General features: G+C 47.7%; 2 protein-coding genes across 4 annotated transcripts in view; both read right to left on the bottom strand.

Moving 5' to 3' along the window:
• Positions 1 to 1,586, bottom strand: part of CCM2L (CCM2 like scaffold protein) — a 3,573-nt gene extending 1,987 nt beyond the window's left edge. The window contains exon 1 of the mRNA XM_010722673.2: positions 1,516 to 1,586. Within this exon, the coding sequence (XP_010720975.1) occupies positions 1,516 to 1,586 (71 nt within the window). The remainder of the gene's footprint in view (positions 1 to 1,515) is intronic.
• Positions 1,304 to 16,713, bottom strand: TM9SF4 (transmembrane 9 superfamily member 4). Of its 3 annotated transcripts, none has more exons than XM_010722672.3 (18): positions 16,654 to 16,713; positions 13,055 to 13,168; positions 11,470 to 11,569; positions 10,904 to 11,072; positions 10,694 to 10,823; positions 9,428 to 9,551; positions 8,707 to 8,825; positions 8,402 to 8,513; positions 7,862 to 7,932; positions 7,140 to 7,272; positions 6,512 to 6,593; positions 6,315 to 6,390; positions 5,892 to 5,975; positions 5,527 to 5,702; positions 5,144 to 5,207; positions 4,424 to 4,543; positions 3,786 to 3,875; positions 1,304 to 3,414 (listed from the first exon to the last, which is right to left on the bottom strand). In XM_010722672.3, the coding sequence occupies exons 1-18, from the start codon at positions 16,696 to 16,698 to the stop codon at positions 3,265 to 3,267; spliced, it is 1,959 nt and encodes a 652-aa protein (XP_010720974.2). In that variant the 5' UTR covers positions 16,699 to 16,713; the 3' UTR covers positions 1,304 to 3,264. The 3 variants fall into 3 exon arrangements, with proteins under 3 accessions (XP_010720974.2, XP_019477880.1, XP_019477879.1); XM_019622335.2 differs by having other exon boundaries at positions 16,693 to 16,713; XM_019622334.2 differs by lacking the exon at positions 16,654 to 16,713 and adding an exon at positions 16,017 to 16,058.
• Between the last annotated feature and the right edge of the window lie 158 nt (positions 16,714 to 16,871).

Below are 16,871 nucleotides of genomic sequence, written 5' to 3'. Positions count from 1 at the left end.
AAGGAAGTTGTTTATTAAAAGCATTTGAATCATGCACCCTGGGTATTGTTGTGGAGGGGAACGGGGCTTGGGTTGGCCTGGTGTTAAGGCAAGTCAGAGATCCAGTTTCCTACACAAATGCACAGACTTTGACATTTCTTTCAATCACAGAATGAGACTCAAGGAAGGACACAGCACCCTGCCTGAGCAGCCAGTGCCATTCTTTTGCACAATGGAGAAAACCATTTGTTAGACAGCATCGGTCCCTTGGTTCCGCAAACGCCAGCCCACACAGAAGCATTGCAAAGCACCCAGACATGCTCAGCTCCTCAGGGTTGTGCCGAACCAGAACCAAACTTACAGCTCAAGCCAGGAGCAGCGCTTTGCCAAAGGGGAGCAGGATGCTGCCCTCTCAGGGATCTCTTTTCAGGATAAGGTGTAAAAGCCAACAGTCATTTTCAGTGTTCACACTTCTCTGGGCCTGATCTCGTTGTCATCCCTATCACAGATGGGTGAGACGTGCCCATCCCCCCTCAGCACTCTCCTCCCTCGCTAACACTGAACACAGTGGAGATAGATAGCACTTCTGCATTCTGCTCAGAACCAAAAGTAGCAAGCTCAGCACAGACTGTCCTGGTGGTGGAGCTGAAGCCTTCCTTTGCCCTTTAAGAGAATTGACTACGCCAGTGACTTTTTGAGTTTTGATTTTAAACATGCAAATATTTCCCACGCTGATCTTGGCAGCTGATCAGCATCAGACATTCAGCAGCCACCGATGCCGGCAACCCCATAACCCACAACGATCTCACTGCTCTTTCCCACCTTTGAAAGAAAGTCGTTGCTCTTTTCTCACAGCAAAAATAGACAAGCAAAGGTAAAAGACATCGAGCTGAAAGCCAACGGCGAAGTTCACCATCCAGCAGCACCCACACGCCTACACAACATGAGCAGACGGGACGGCAGCTCCCTGCCTGCTGCCCTACAGCCCCACGGTGCCTCTGCAGGCACAGTGCTCTCACCATCAGCTGCACACACACGAGTCGCACAGACACGAGTGAATGGAGCAGCAAACCATCTGACAACACAGCACGTGGCAGCAGTACTGCAAGAAACAGCTCAGAATACCTTGGCTGGTGGCAGCTTCATGGCAACGTGCAGTACATGCGGCGTCGGGAAGAACCTTGCAGCTCCATCAGGTTCTCCTGGAGAAAAATATGATGGAAGAAACCAGTACCCCAAGCTCTGCTTCTGAGGAAGGCATGCAAAGACCACAGGGGTGTCTGAGCAGGCAGAGTGTAATGGAAAGAAAATTCAAAGAGGTGGCTTAGGAGAACCCAGAACAGGACAACGGCAGATTTATTTACAGTAGGACACAAAGAATACATACATTAATTAAAAATTACAAAGAATACAGAGAAAACACTTTGGGGAAGGAGAGAAATCAATGCTGGCTGAGCCTCCCCGCTGGAGTGGGGATAGCAAAATAAACCCAAAATCTCCTCTATGATCTTGAATCAGAAGTGATGCAGGGCTCACAGGACAGCTGGCTTGTGTGTCCCCTGCTCTCTTTTCCCATCCTCGATTCCTGGCTGGGCAGACTTTGGCATGGTAGGGGGGCTGAGGAGGAGTCAGAGAGGCTGGAAGCTCCCTGTGGAGACCAAGGCCATTGCTGAGAGCCACGGGTCTGTGCATGGACCTGATGGAAACCCCTGGGGCAATATGAGTTAAGGAAAGCAAACCCAAAGCCTTCAAGTGTATGCAGTAGTGCTGGTTGACAAAGAGGGCTTGGGACAGCTCTGGGTTGAAATAGCATCACCTGGGGCAGCTGGTCACTTGGAGACATAATTTCTTGCTACAGGAAGGAGCAAGAGGGAAATTTTTATAGCTGACGGAGAAAAACAAAAAACAATACCACAACCACCTGTCCCTGTAGCCCTGACTGAATCCAGCTACTCTGGGGATGGAGGGAGCCTTCACTGCAACGTGGAAGCCCTTCACCAGTAAACGTCACGTAGATTCTCAAAACAAAACATTTAACCTCATTTAAAACGAGCTTCCCATGGGTTTAATCAGGCATCAATCCACAGAGAAAGAGGAGCCCACTGCAGAAAAGCCTGCACTGGCTGTCCCAAAGGGCTTAAACCATTTTGTGGAAAAGAACAAAATACAGCTGAGGGAGTGCACGCTTCTGTACCCGGGAGGTAGAGAATCTAAGAGAAAAGAGCAGCAAGAGCAGCTGGAATGCAGGGCAGGTAGTGAGACAGCTGCTTCTGGCAATGGGAGAGCTCCTGGGAGCCGCTCCCTTTCCCAGCCCTCCTGCACAGCCGGCGCACCCTGCAGCAGCTGAGGCTCAACACTGCATCAGATCGCTTGGCACTAACACAGCAGCAGCACAGACCTCTCTCAGTGGGCTCTGCATGACCCCACGGGGCTCCCAGGAAGGAAGCCTGCCCGTTTCCTCACGTGGCTGGAGCAGAGCTGCTGATGTACCAAGCCCTCACGCATCTTGCTGCGTGTCTGTCCTCGCACAGCCCCGTTCCACAGCAGCACGCTCTGCCACACCTCCTGAAAGAGGGGAACATCCCCTCCCAGCCCTTCCAGCAGATGCATCCCAAGCGGCCCGTGCTGTCCAAGGCCAGAAGCTGGGAGAAGCGATGCTGCCAGTTGAAGTTCTCCAGCTCTTTGGGTGAAATTGCACTTCCTGGGCTCTGAATGGCACCTCCATCCAACTGTAAACAAGCCGAAGCCAGGATTAGACGGTGAGAGCATGCTGGGTGAGCTGGGTCAGCCTTCTGGGATCCTTTCATTTTGCCACAGTCAAGCTCCCTCTTCTGTGCAGACATGAAGGCAGGAAGGAAACCCAGCCTGATACTTGTTGAAGTCTCCCTGAATCCTAGAGCACCCCAGGGGCTGGAAGAAAATGTTGTCACAAGTGTTTCCACTGCTGTCTTAAATCCATTCATCATCAACAGAAAAAAAGAATTAGCAAAAAAAGGGGTTTACTTATATAGAGGGATATTTCTTTGCTAAAAAACTCCCTCAATTCTCAAACAGGATAATAAAGTTAAAATGTAAGGTATCTACAGACCCCTTTCCCCCCAGAAGTAGCCCAGAATCCATGTACACTGTGCCAGAAGTTACATTCCAAAATGAGGAGTTATTTATTTCTCTTGTCACTCTCCCACTGGGTTTTGTTTCCTCGAAAGCACTGGGAGAAAACGTCCTCCTCACTGCCAGGAGGACACGTATTCAGAAGTGTCTGTTTTCTGCTGGGTCTGTGCATCTTCAGTCTATTTTCACTGCGGCGTAGATCTTCCGGACAAACATGTAGGCTGCATAGAAGCCAATGGTGCCAGTGAGGAGCCAGAAGGACAGGACCATAAGGGCGGTGTAGCCGAAGTATAGTAAGGAGGGAATGAACTCAACAATGTCCAGCTAAAACAGAAGAGGAGAGGAAAAAAGACCACAAGTGAAATCGAGTTCAGAAGTAACGTAAGTCAGCTTCCAAACCAGCCAACACCCTCCACGAGGGGGCATTCAAGAAGGAAGAGGAAACCTTCTGCCCCCTGCATTTCTGTTCAGCAGCAAAGACATCTCCTTGGAGGGAGGGCACTGTCAGCAACTCATTGCTCCACACAGGTAAACCCAGGCACTTAAGCCTCCTATCTGCTATGGAGACCTTAGTGCAGCTGGCAGCTCAGCTGCCTCGCGCTCGCATAGGGGCAGACTGAGTGGTCCCACCATTTCCTTTCCCAGATCCAACAATCTCCTCTAGAGAAGTGCCACTTAAAGAGGGATAACGATACCTTGTTCACAAAGTAGAAGACAGCATATATCAGCACATAGAATGCAGATCCTCCAGACACCAAGAAGGTCCTCCACCACCAGCGGTAATCCTGATAGAGTGAAAAAAGACTCAGCATTATCCCACAGGGTTCCTTTTTTCTTGTGTCCTTTTTCCCTGGGCCAGGAAAGATGCGAACTTATGGTGACAGGGAGGACATTACTCATTTTCCTTGAAAGGAAAGCACAGGTTGGGCACGGGGAACTACTTTGCCACAAAGGTATTTCCAAACAAAGGATGAAAAGCTGTCAGTGAAACAGAGCCATGTCAGTCTTGCAACACTGGCTAACAAAGAACACAGCTCAGCCTCCAGCCCTGTATTTCTCTTTGGATGGGATGGAATGAAACTTTCTTTGGGAAGAGATGTCAGCTCAAAATGCCCCGTTCCTAGCAGAATTTCCTGTATGATACCACTGCTCCCTGTCTCACAGATATCAAGTAGCTTCAACTCTCCTTAAAGCAGCAAGAGCCATCAGAACCACACAGCTGGACCATGCTAGATTTCTGCTAAGCAGTAATAACACAATCTGTGCTTTTCCAGAAGCAATCATGCACTCTGAGCTACTGTAAGTACAACAGAGGAAACGGAGGACATCTCACCTCGGCACAAAGCTGGAAGTACACCATGACAATGCTGATTTGGGAGCACGATACCACCAGGATTATAAACACCAGGAAGAGAAAACCAAAAAGGTAATAGAACTGGTTCTCCCAGATTGCCTGAAACAAAGACACAGCATAAAATTGTTTCCATACTACTGTAATCCATCAGTGAGTGCAAGACTACATTCCTCCAGCTAGTGCAGGAAAAAATGAGGGGCCCTCAGCTTTAAATAGAAAACATCACAGATCTAGGGTGTTCCACTGCATTATATTTTAGAGAAGGCTGGTTGTAAAAGGTGCCCAAAGAGAGCTGTGGCATCTCATTCCTCCCCTTCACCTTCCTAGCAATGGCACAGCAAGTTCCTCTATGTCCACAGGAAGGTGAGAGATAAGCGACAGCTGGAACAGCTCAGCCGTCCCAAAGCCAGGATTTCTCCTTGACATAATGTTGTGTTAAGCTTCATCTTCACCGCCATCCTTCACATCTCTCAGGAAGGTTCTGCAGACAACTCCACATGTTTTCAGCACAAAGAGTCTGAAGAGACCCAGAGCCCAGCTCTAAGGAAAATACTGAAAGTGCCTGGAGGGAACCTGTCAGCCCTCAACAAGTACAGGAGAATGAGATCACTCCAGGTGGGTGCCCCCTCCCTTCCAGAAGCCCAGTCCCTTCAGCACAAGAGGAGTCCTATTCAGGAGCAAAGTGGGTTAAATGCTTACACTGAAAATGAAGAACAGTTCGATGAACATTGCTCCAAAAGGCAGAATACCAGCCATGAGAATCCTAGAGAGAGAAAGAAAGGAGAGAGAAAAACTAAGCAGCACAATACAACTGCCTGCCTATCAGAAGCTCCCTGTAAGCACCTAGAGCACTCCTACCAAAAGCTCTAAGCTCCAGCTTAGAGAATAAATTTCACATAGTAAATGACACAACTTTTCCCATTGTTGAGCACATGAAACCTGTCCAGATTAAATCTCAGATGCTGCATTACTAAAGAAAATGCACCTGTGATCTGTCCACATGCAGACACCAGCAGAAGAGTGACGTTCAGGAGGCTAAGAGAACTATGGGGAAGGGGCTTAACTCACCACGTGGCACTCACCCAACGAATTTGTTCATATACCACCTCTGCTCTGGGATCTGCCTGGGAATCTGATTGGTCCGTACAGGATTGTCATAGGGCTGTTTGCGAAATCCAAAGTAGTACCCCAGGTAGACCAAGGGCAATGAGATCCCAAACCACATACAGAGCAAGGCCACCATGGTAGGGAAAGGCACCTGGAATCACACCAAAAGTAACAAAAACAAGATCATCCACTCTGGAGTCATTGGCCAGGCCAGCTTCAGCCAGCTACTGCACTGGCAGCTGCAGTTAGAAAGACACTGAAGCAGGAATTTCCTGACAGCACAGTCACCCACCTCCCACTCCAACAGGCTCCAGAGTGGAAGAAGTTAGAAGTTACCTACCGCTCCAGAGGAGTGTTTTCCCCAGATGAAACAGTTCAGGACAAAGCAGATACCGAAGACGACACCCGGATACAAGGTAGCTGTCTGCAAGAGCAAGCATAAGTCAAGAGAACACGCGTGGCTTATCAACCAGATGTTTCTTTCTCATGAGCCCACTGCTGGGAGGAGGCATCCTGTTTGCTGCAGCACTAATACATGGCAGGAGGGTGTGGGTAGGATCTCAGACAACCTGCTTGCTTTGCTGCAGTAAAAGCTCTGGCTTTTACCCAGTACTTTTTATAAAGCTACCAGGACTTCTTTCACACCAAATCTTTGCAGTATAACCAGGCTGCATCCCGCTACCCGCAAATACACAGGGAGCTTATCCACAGACCTTGCCATCATCAAACCTGGACAAGTAGCACAGAACACCAAGAGACTCACACAAAAGGCTCCCTTCTTCCATCGATGTCCTTTCAGAGTCCGGTACAAGCGGCCAGCAAAGAATCCACCAAAAACCCTGGACAGAAACAAACCAGGACATAGAAAATGAGTTTTCATTGCTGCAAACAGGGAGGGGAAGAAAAGGGGAGGGAGGGGTGGGTAGGACAGTTCTGCTGCAAGAAGCAGTGGTCACCTACCCCATGAACATGAAGAGAAAGCAGGCAGTAGTCATCAGCGCACCCCGGCTAGAAGGCGACAGCATCCCCAGCATAGCAACAACTGTGGAAGAAAAAAGGACGAAGTTGAGCGGCTCTGATGCACACGTGCTATCCTGCATCTGTAGGACAGCAGCCATCCCACATACAGAGTGCAGCTGCCTGGGATCCGTGCCTCTGGCACAGACCTCATTTCCTTCAAAGCTTAACATATCCACAGCTCCAGCACCGGCAGAGACAGCCACAGCTTTGATCTCAAGCTGCAGACCATGTGTTAACATCAGCTAACCAGATATTTGAGCAGGTGCATCTCAGAAAGCAAAGCATACGTGCAAAAGTCTCTCAGCCCACTATCACACAGCGCTTGTTCAACAGAAATCATGATCTCCTACCTTGATTACAGACAATACAAAAATTAAAAAAAAAAAAAGCCTTCAGCTAGGAAATGCATATCTAGAATACCTGAGATTCTAGCAACTCAGAAATGCTGAGCAAAATCATACAGCCTAGATCAACCCTGCAAAAAGGAAGCAGCCTTGCGATTTCCCCCAAGCTAATGTGAGCACTGCTCTTCTTGTTACAGCCACTCCAAGCAACACGTGCCACTTACAGATGACTATCAGGATCATACAGAAGAGCTGAATTCCAGAACCCAGGAGAGAGCTGAGGATCATGGGATACTGTGGAGGTCTAAAAACATCTCCATGCACAAGTTTCCAACCAGATTCCTCCATAGTATCTTCCTGTAGCAACAACAAGAAAAGAAAGTATTCAATTACAGCCCACCAGTAGATATGAAAGTCCTATCGCAGCCACCCTAACAGGTTAACTTCCTTGCAGCCAGTTCCATAGAATTATATCACTCTAGTTAAGAAACTTCTTTTCTCTTAGGCTTAGAATGGTTAAGACCCAAACTGCCAGTGTCAGGGCACACATTTATCAAACTGACAGCAGTCAGCACCTAGCTCTAAAAACATCTGAGCTGGTATCCATTATTGGATACAGAGTAGAAAAGGTGCCACAGAATTATGGAATGGTTTGGGTTGGGAGGACCCTTAAAGATCACTGCCCCCCCCCACCATCATAGGTAGGGACATCTTTCACTAGACTGGGTTGTTCAGTGCTTTCTGTCCTGTCTGACTTCGAACACTTCCACCGATGGTGACAGCACATTACAGAACTGTATTTCTCATCTTCAGAATTGGAAGAAAAATGGAGCAAGAAAAGAGACAAGATGGAAAGAGATAACCACATCTACATCTTCAAACCAGGTTCCTGCTGATTCGTGTCCCCCTCCCTCTCTGACCCCAGCCCCAAGAACAAACGTCATACAATGTCATCTTCCTTGTTGTAGTTGGCTATGTCCTTCCGGAGGGTGCGAATGATGATCATGCTGAGAATACCTGAAAACAAGTACAGTTTAGCTCAGGGGCTCCCGTGTGGCCCTGCTGCTCTCATGCTGTGCAGCCACACTGATCCCACCAACACACACAGATCTGAGTAGGAGAGGAAGCCTTGAGTCATGACTCTTCTCCCCCAGCCTACAGCATAACCAGAAACAAAACCCCAGGGAGTAGAAAGGCCAGTGCACAAACAGGGCACTGTGGCTTTCCTGTTGTTGTTTTTCTTTGAACCACACTTATTCTACTACCTCAGCTACCCGGATCAGAGAGCAGACCTTGATAACAGTCTGATCCCATAGAATGCTGCCCAAACCAGGAGGATTTAAGTGTACTACTGTCTATTTCGTGCCCCCTGAGTGATCAGGCTTAGACATAAACAATCCTCCCCAAGCTACCTGCTGTTGAGGCTTAAAGAAAACTTCCTGCACAGAAACGGTAACGCCTTCTTCACCCCACACATCTCACTCACCTGAAAGGAAAAAGACGACCACAACTGAGTTAATGATAGAAAACCAGTGAATCTGCACATCACTCATGGTCAGGTAGGTGTCCCAGCGGGATGCCCATTTAATGTCACTTTCCTGAAAGAACAGCAACGCGTGACCAGAGACCCTTCAGACATCCCAGAAACTATCACCGCCCCATGTCCTCTCACCAGCACATTCCCAATGTCTTCCACAACACCCGTGTGGCACACTCAGAGCACTAACTGCTAACAGGTCAGTGCTGGGTAGGGGTGGCCAGCTGCCAGCCAGCTTCCCTCTTCTCCCTCACCTCCCAGTGGACAGAATAGGTGAACAGCAACTGGTTCTCCTTGGTGGGGTCTATCTCCTGAGGGGCAGAGCCTGTTGCTTCAGGCAGGGTGCACATGCCCTTCTCATCAGCCTTCAAATCTGTAAAAGAAAATATGGCATGCACTAGGTCATCCCTCCCATCCAAAGCACCGTATCTCCAACTGATCATCCTGGTCCCACATTCAAGACACCATGCTTCTATTACTCCAAATACTGCAGAGGAAGCATCCAGTCCTTTCCCAGCTGCTATGCAATGTGCAAAACAATTATGCCAGTCAGCAGAGGAATAGCATTAATAAACTTTAAAGAAAACTACGTGCAGCCTTCACCTTAACCAGAAGGGCAAAAGCTAGAGGCTCTGAAGCCTAGGGTCTAGATCACAGATAAATCCTCTATCCCACTACACACTAAGAAACAAGACCTTTCCAGCAAAGCCTGCGACTGCCAAAGGAGAGCTGCATGGGACGATGCACACTATGGGCAGCTCTGCCTTGAAATACTGTTTTCATGTTGAACTTAATGAAATAAGAATGCTACTCCCTCAACTATTATTTTTTAAACGTCAGTCTCTCTGGAACAGCTCCTAATATTCCGTGGATCTCTGGGCTGTCACACCTGCTGGCATCATGAAACAACAGCAGCATTCATTTGGCCATAAAAGAGATTCTTCTCCCTTGCTCCCTTCCCTAAAAGTCTCCCACCTTCTAGTTTAATGCTTTGGGGAATCACTTCAAAGCGCACGACTCTGTAGGTGGGCTCCTGGTTTTCTTCCACATCCTCTCTGTGGTAGTAAAGGATGAAGGAGAGGTGGTTGTGCAGGTAGAACTAAAACAGATTGACAGTAAATAAAACATTAGCGACCCAAAGAAGGAATGAGCAAATTTTAGAAGCAATGGAGAAAGCTAAGGAAGAAAACTAAAGACTCCAACTGTTCCCAGACACACTGTGCTACAGCACAAGATCAAGCTAACACTTTCCAAGGTTAAAAGAACAAGAGGAGAGAAAGGGTACTGAAAAGGTGACAACTCAATGACTCCAAGCAACAGTGACAATGTTTCAGCCTATTTCTGGCCTAGACAATACCGTTATATTCAGATAAATCTCAGCCATGCGTTCAGTGAAAACTTCAGTGGCAAAAGAACCACAGAATTGATGCCTCAGTAGCCATGGTCTTGAGTTTCCTGCTTCCTTTCTCTATCAGATTAACATTAATTAGCCTGTGGGTGCTCATAGCTGTCCTAAGTTTGCACTTTCAATAGGCTCTTAGATCACCTACTACAGGAACAAAGTACAGATCGTTAAAGCAAGCACAGCAGGTTTGTTCACCAATGAGAGCTTACTTTCAAGTAACAGAGCTGTGTTTGCACCTGATCACTGACTGCTGAACAGATGCATCTGTTAAGTCAAACAGCTAATCTTCAGAGCACACGATCAAAGAAAATACCTGCAGGAGTACACATGCTAAATCTCCATTTGCAGGCTTATGAAGCTTCTCCCAGACGCTTACAAACAGGAAGCAGCTCTGTTTTGTGAAGTTTGCCAGTGCTTTTATTATTTTTTCCCCCCCCCCCAATATCCCATACCCTTTTCCACCCCTCCTAAACTATGTTTCTTTCACAGGTAACAGTACACTGTACTGAAGGAATCAAACTTGTGTTTATTCTAGTCTGGAACCTGACTACAAGTTTGTTTGGGCTTTTAAGCACAAGATGCTCCAAGGCTGTTAAACATCAGCCAGCCTTTGTTCTCCTGACAGAAACCACAGGCAGTGTGTCAGTGCTGGGAGTTTTGCAGTATTCAGCACCTGCCCCCCCTGCCTCCCATCAGGACACCTCTCATATTTCCTCTCTCTGTAAAAGCTCCTGCTGCATTCCTAACCCTGATGTTTTCTGGAGGATTTCTAACACCTTCTGACAGACACCCACAGCTCCTCCAGGCACCCCTCAGACAACATCCAGATTCTCTACCTTGTTCCCATCCAAAAACCCAAGCCTGTATCCGTGCTCGAACTGCACATCCTTCTCCTTCTTCTTTTCCTCTTCCTCGCGATTGGAATAAAACTCCAGCCTTGTTGCCACAGGCAGGTTATCAGCAATGCTGAAAACACAGATTTCAGATCAAATTTGTCCACACCACAGAATCCCCACTGACACAAACCCGTGCTCAAGATGACTCACAGGTGGACATAGTAATCTTCCCGGATCCGCTCAGCCATCAGTTTGCTCTGATCCACTGTCAGAGTGACTGGCTTGTTGGGAAAGTTGCACAGAACTTCACATTTCTTCTCTACGTTCATGAAAACCTGGAAAGGTGTATTTACAATTCGATCCCCCCGGAGAACCTCACCTGGAAAACAGGGAAATAAGGGCAAGTTTGAAGGCTGCCAGGCTTCTTGCCACTGGCACTGCCCTGGGTTTGCAGCGCACCGTACAGCCAGAGTGATGAGAGCAAGTCTCCCTTGTTAGCACAAATACAAGGAAAAAGCTGAAGGATGATTTATTTATTTTGTTGGAAAAACTACAAAGTTGCTTACAGCTTTCCTCCAGGTCAGTTGTCTCCCATCTAAAATGCACAGACATTCTGGTTTGCAAACTGCCAGTATATAAAGAAATAGAGAGAGCACGCTCTCCACAGCTTATTAGAGAGGATACTGCCAATTGCTTTTCCTCCTCTAAACCCACAGTCAGCTCCCAAGTGGCAGCCTGCTTATTGCTGGGGAGCACTCTCATCAGCAGATACATACCAAGATTCTCAGCTTTGTATGTTATCTCGGTGGGCTGGCAGAAGGGCAACGAGTAGTATTCATATGGTAACTGGGTTCGTGAGCTGGTGAGCTTCACAGCCTGGAGGAAGAAAGGAAGAATTATCCCTGTGACAGAAGCCACTTTCCTACCCACTTGACATCAGCCAGAAGCTGAAGATCACTTCAAGAAACATCTCAACATCCCATACAGCTCGTCCTTAGAAGCTGTAAGAACATACAGAAGGTCCTTGCAGAGCTCCAGCTTTCTTTCCTTTTGCACAGTTCCAAGCTGTACATTCTCTCCAACTTAGCAGCACTTAATTGACAGAGAAACCATTGAAGAAAGGAGCGTGGTGGATTGTTTTCACAAATTTATAACTCAGTGAAGTCCCACAGAACAGCAAAGAGCTTCAAAGAAATTCAAGGGTCAAATTTTGTGCGAGACTGCAGTTGTTTGCTTAAAAAAATAGAAATAAAAATCATGTCACGTTGGACCCAGAGGTCTGGCCTCTGGAAGTACAGAGAGTTGAGCAACTTTTGTCTTTGGAATCCACCAGATTGGGAAGACAAAGGACAGTGACAAAACCCAAACACTTCTGGAGAGTTCTCACAAATCACACTGCACAGGGGAAGTGCAGAGACATACTGCAATAGCCAGGGCCACAGTTGCTCATAAAAACAGGAGTGTTTTGTAACGCAGCCAAGCTCATTTATTGGAAGAGCACTGGCAAACACGCTGACTTGCCTTATCACTTGAGGAAGCATTTGGCTCATGCAATCCCTTTGAGAACAGCCACTCCAATACCTCCTCCTTCCAGGAAGCTTACTGTAGCCACAGGCAAATCTCATTTGCTTAAAAATAGCCCAGACTGCAGCCATAGAGCAAATTGTGTTGTGGGAGCATCAAACCTCAGCATCCCCAGGGGTGCTGGATTTTGCTGAGACAGAGGCCACAGCTTTAGAAAAATAAATGAAAAGGGCTATAAATTGCTGATGCCTGGAAACAAGGTCTGGCTTCCTCCTGTATGGCAAAAGCAGTTCCAGCACTCAGCACCAGCAATGTCGCACAGGAACAGCTTTTCAGCAAGCCAGGGCTGTAAGATCCACCGCACTCAAGAACAAATGTCTGCACTTGGAAAGGAATTACCATGGTTTTCACTTGACTCAGTACAAAACATACAAAAGAGGAGAATACTGAAAAGGTTTGAGTCAAACTACTTCTGACCTACCATCCCCAGGCCCACCTTCCACAAATAGATGGAGAGTCAGTACAGCGCTGGAGGGAAATCAGATTAAATTCACAACTGCAGTGAGAAAGAGGGCTCTTTTTGTCAAACAGAACAACACCTTGAGGAGTTCGGTGCAGCTGCTGAAGGAATTGGGTAGAAGAAATCAGAAGCAAGAGAAAGAATTGTGTTGGGAATTGCAGTGACCACTTGAGGACTGCTTATCCCCAACACCATACATGAAGGTAGCAAAAGTCTGACCTGCCAGTCCCATTTAGCAGCTACAATACAAAGTAGGAAAATGAAAACACACACAGAACCCCAAAACAAACATACTAGCAGCTTCGATTTTATCTCACCTTTATTTCTACAGGATCGTTCCAGTGGAAATTGATAGGAGCCACACCAGGCACGTAGAAAGAATCCGTATCATGAAGCCACAACAGCAAGAGCAGCAAATACCTTAGCCTTTCCTGCAAAAAGAAGTAGTATTAAAATACAAAAACAAACACCAGAACATCATTGGAGGAGGGCAACACCACTCATCCCAGACGTTACAAAGTCCTTAAAGTTAAGCAGTGAAACACCAGTTAACTCAGAAAAGCTGTTAACTTTGTTCCATAGCTCTCACTGAGCACCTTCCACTCTCTGCTTCTTCACATGCAATCAGAAGAGCGTTGGCTTTGCTCAGCTACAAGACAACCATGTTTATCTGCACTATGATTTGCCCAGCAGGTTACCAGAGAGTTATCATTAACCCTGATCTGGATTTCCATCAGCTCTGTGGGTCAGGAGCCGCCCTGCACCATTCCCTGCTGCGCTCACATCACAGCTCACAGCACCCAAAGGGGCTGCTCACATCTGCTCTCTTTCCAACTACAAACACTGTGATACATTTCAATTTTTAAACTTAAAATGTATATAAAATATAAATGCCAGAGACTTGCCTGAAACGTGTTAAAACTAAGTTGCCAGCTACTATCTACCCCCACCATCACCCTTACAAAGGAAGATTTCCAGACCTATCCCAGTTTCAGCTTAATGTAGTTACAGCAGGCAGAGATCATCGTCTGGAAAGCAACGGGGAAATGCTTCTTAGAATTCCTTGGACTTGAACAGTACCCTGAAACGGGGTAGGTTTCATGTACTTCACTAAGTTTTGCCTTCTCTGATCACCTAAAGGAGCGCTGTGTCTCTGAGCCAGTAGGAAGAAACATCCCAGGCAGGTGAGCACCAGAGGGAGTGCTGTGCCCCACAGCATCCAGCTGCCTGTAGCACTTCTTGCTCCATTTGTCACCAAAATGCCTGACATCCACTGCACAATGTTACTTAGCAAAATCTAAGCAAAATCAAAACCACACTGGTGCAATCCTTGTCTTGACAGGCTTGCAAGATGACAAAAATAAGGACAGAGCCTTTGGAAGGCACTCGGGAGACACACAAGCACGTAGAAGATGCACTGGTGATGACACCCATGGCAAAAAAATCAGGCTCTTGGATATGAATGGTGATGACTCAAGACAGCACTGGGCAACAGAGAAGATGAGAGGGGGACTACAGAAAGCATTGCCAGGAAAAATTATTTGGGGCAAGAAGCTGGAACACCACCACGCAGCAGGTGGGATGGAGTTTCAAAGTGACATTGGAAGGAAGTACGTGTGATGCCTGAAGCCTTCCTCATTAGGATCCTTGTTGCCATATGCATAGATCAGCCTCCTCCCCTCCAGCTGAAGAGAGAAGCCTATCAATGCCAACACAGATATGCACCAAAACATCCGCACAACTCCTGGGCCTGGCCAGGCAATCTCTCATCTGGAAGATGCCTGCAGGACAGAACACCACCTGTGCAAGATCAAAATGAGGACAGAGCTCTGCTCGTCACATCCCCTGGTGAGGCACAAGCTTTCAGAAAAAGGAGATGCTGTCTTCATGGCCTCTACCACAAAGTTCTGAGCATTTCAACTCTGTGGTTCTGAGCATTTCAAAACGCACACGAGAAATCACTCTGGGGACAGCCTAGCACCTAATGTGCCAGGTAAGCCCTACAGCAAAGCAGCAAGTGGTGCAACACAGAAGCACAACTCCAGACCAAGTCAGCCCAGGCCATCAGCACAGGGAGCAGCTATGGTGCTGCAGGCAGGACCCCAGCACTGAGCAAGGCACAGAGCCTCAGTAGAGACACAGACATGGAACTCAGCACCTGAAGCCTGCGAGACTCCTAATGAAAGAATCTGAAAACATGACAATCCATTCCTGTAATTAGCCTTAGAGTGAATCACTTAACTGTAAAAGTAGATTAACTGGAATCTTTCTTACAACCATTCTAACACTGCGTTTTATGTCCTATGCACAGTGTAACACTATAATGTGATGGAAAGTAAAGCAACAGTAGTGGGGTGGCAAAGTTTGTGACTGCAGCAAATGAGGACAAGCCCAAATGCAGCAATTGTGAATGCAGAAAGGAAGGAAAGAAGTTGCTTACCTTTAGATGGCCTCAGGTATGAGGGATCTCCAGTGAGATGCCCTCACCTCCACTGCCAGCCTTAAATGAGGGCTGGAAAGGGTGGATCCTGGCTCCAGCCCTTCCATCACTCAGATGCACTGCTTACACCTGAGCTCCCCTGGATTAGCCCTGCCTTCCCACCAGGTGCTCCATCACTGCTCCAGGCCATGACTTAGCATCTCCACTGCACACAGCCACAAACAGAAGCTCGCACAAAAACCCTCCCCGAGAAGGTATTCCTGGATAACGATCCAGCTTAATGCATGCAAGCAATTCCAGGACACTGTTTCTTTGATTTATCTCATCTAGTAATACTTGAACAGCACTGCCTTTTCTTCTGCAAATTCTCAAAGGATTTTTGTGAAGGACCCTTCGAGCAACAGCAATTCCCAGCACCCTGCAAGCACCACAATACAGCTCTTTCTGTATTGGTTCCCAGTTCAACTACAGACTTGTGAACATAGTACAGTATTTTCTTAAAGAGAAGAAAACAAAGTAGAAATGAGAACAGCAGAGAAATGAGAACAGCGTATAAATGAGATGATGGAAATATGAGAAAAAGGGCAGAAGAGACATTGAACAGCAAATATCAAGAGCTTTCAGTCTTTGCTTTTGAGGAAAGCCAGGGAGAGCAGCCTGTGCCTGGCCATTTGTCCAACCATTTGTCCAGCCAGATGCACAAAGCTCAAAATTTCAGTGACCACAACCTTTAAACTTCAGAAAGGGAAGACAGAACAGAGTCCTCTAATGTGCAGCAAGAAACAAAACCCCACACACAACAAAGTGCACCTGGGCTCTCCCCACATGCACTCACTCACCAGGCAGCCACAGGATGAGCCCAGCATTACCAGCACCTGCTCACAACCCTCCCTTGCTCATTGTGTCCCTGACAACTGCTTGCACAGCCTCACTCTTATCACACTCCTGCCCAGCCCATGCTTGTACCCACAGGAGTCACTGAAAGCCTTTAGAAAGGAGACAAGCACTGCATTCACATCAATCTCAGTGAGCCCCTTTGAGACCAGGAGAGCTGTCAGCAGCCTTCACTGCCTTTCACAGGAGGCTATAAGGAAATACTCCATCCCTGGAGGCATCCAAGACCGGGATGGATAGGGCCCTGGGCAGCACGATCTAGTGTTGGCAACCAGACCAGGGCAGGGGGTTGGAACTGGATGATCATTAAGATCCCCACCAACCTAAGCCATTCTATGAAACCCCCAGGAGAACCATCTCCAGCACTCCTTATTGCCTGGGAGGCAGCCAACAGGTCATGCAGTGTTAAAGCCAAATGAATGAAAGCCTCCGCTACCCACACAGCGTCCACCTGAGAAGGGACTCAGTACAGCACACAGCCTCTGTGCACAGCCCTGCTCCTGCAGTGCTTCACCAGGGCACCGTCCTTCTGTGCTGGCGGGGAGGAAGGCTGCTGTCATGAAAGTCCAGTGAGTGCCTCACCGTGTGTTTCCTCCCGCTCACGGGGGCCCTGATGCTCACCCACATCGGCAGATTCCCACCAGGAACAGCTCCGACGACTCAAGGAGTAATTTAATAGTTAAAATATAACCACAAAATTGGGAGGGAAGGGATGGAAGAGAAGCGAGGGAAGGAAGGGCTCAGCATCAGCCATTGTCGAGCACTTAGGATGGCACGCACGACCGACCCAGGGGAGGCCG

Source organism: Meleagris gallopavo, chromosome 22 (genome assembly GCF_000146605.3).
Source record: "Meleagris gallopavo isolate NT-WF06-2002-E0010 breed Aviagen turkey brand Nicholas breeding stock chromosome 22, Turkey_5.1, whole genome shotgun sequence".
In the NCBI taxonomy this organism is placed as follows: Eukaryota; Metazoa; Chordata; class Aves; order Galliformes; family Phasianidae; genus Meleagris; species Meleagris gallopavo.
This window is presented reverse-complemented; position numbering and strand designations above follow the sequence as displayed.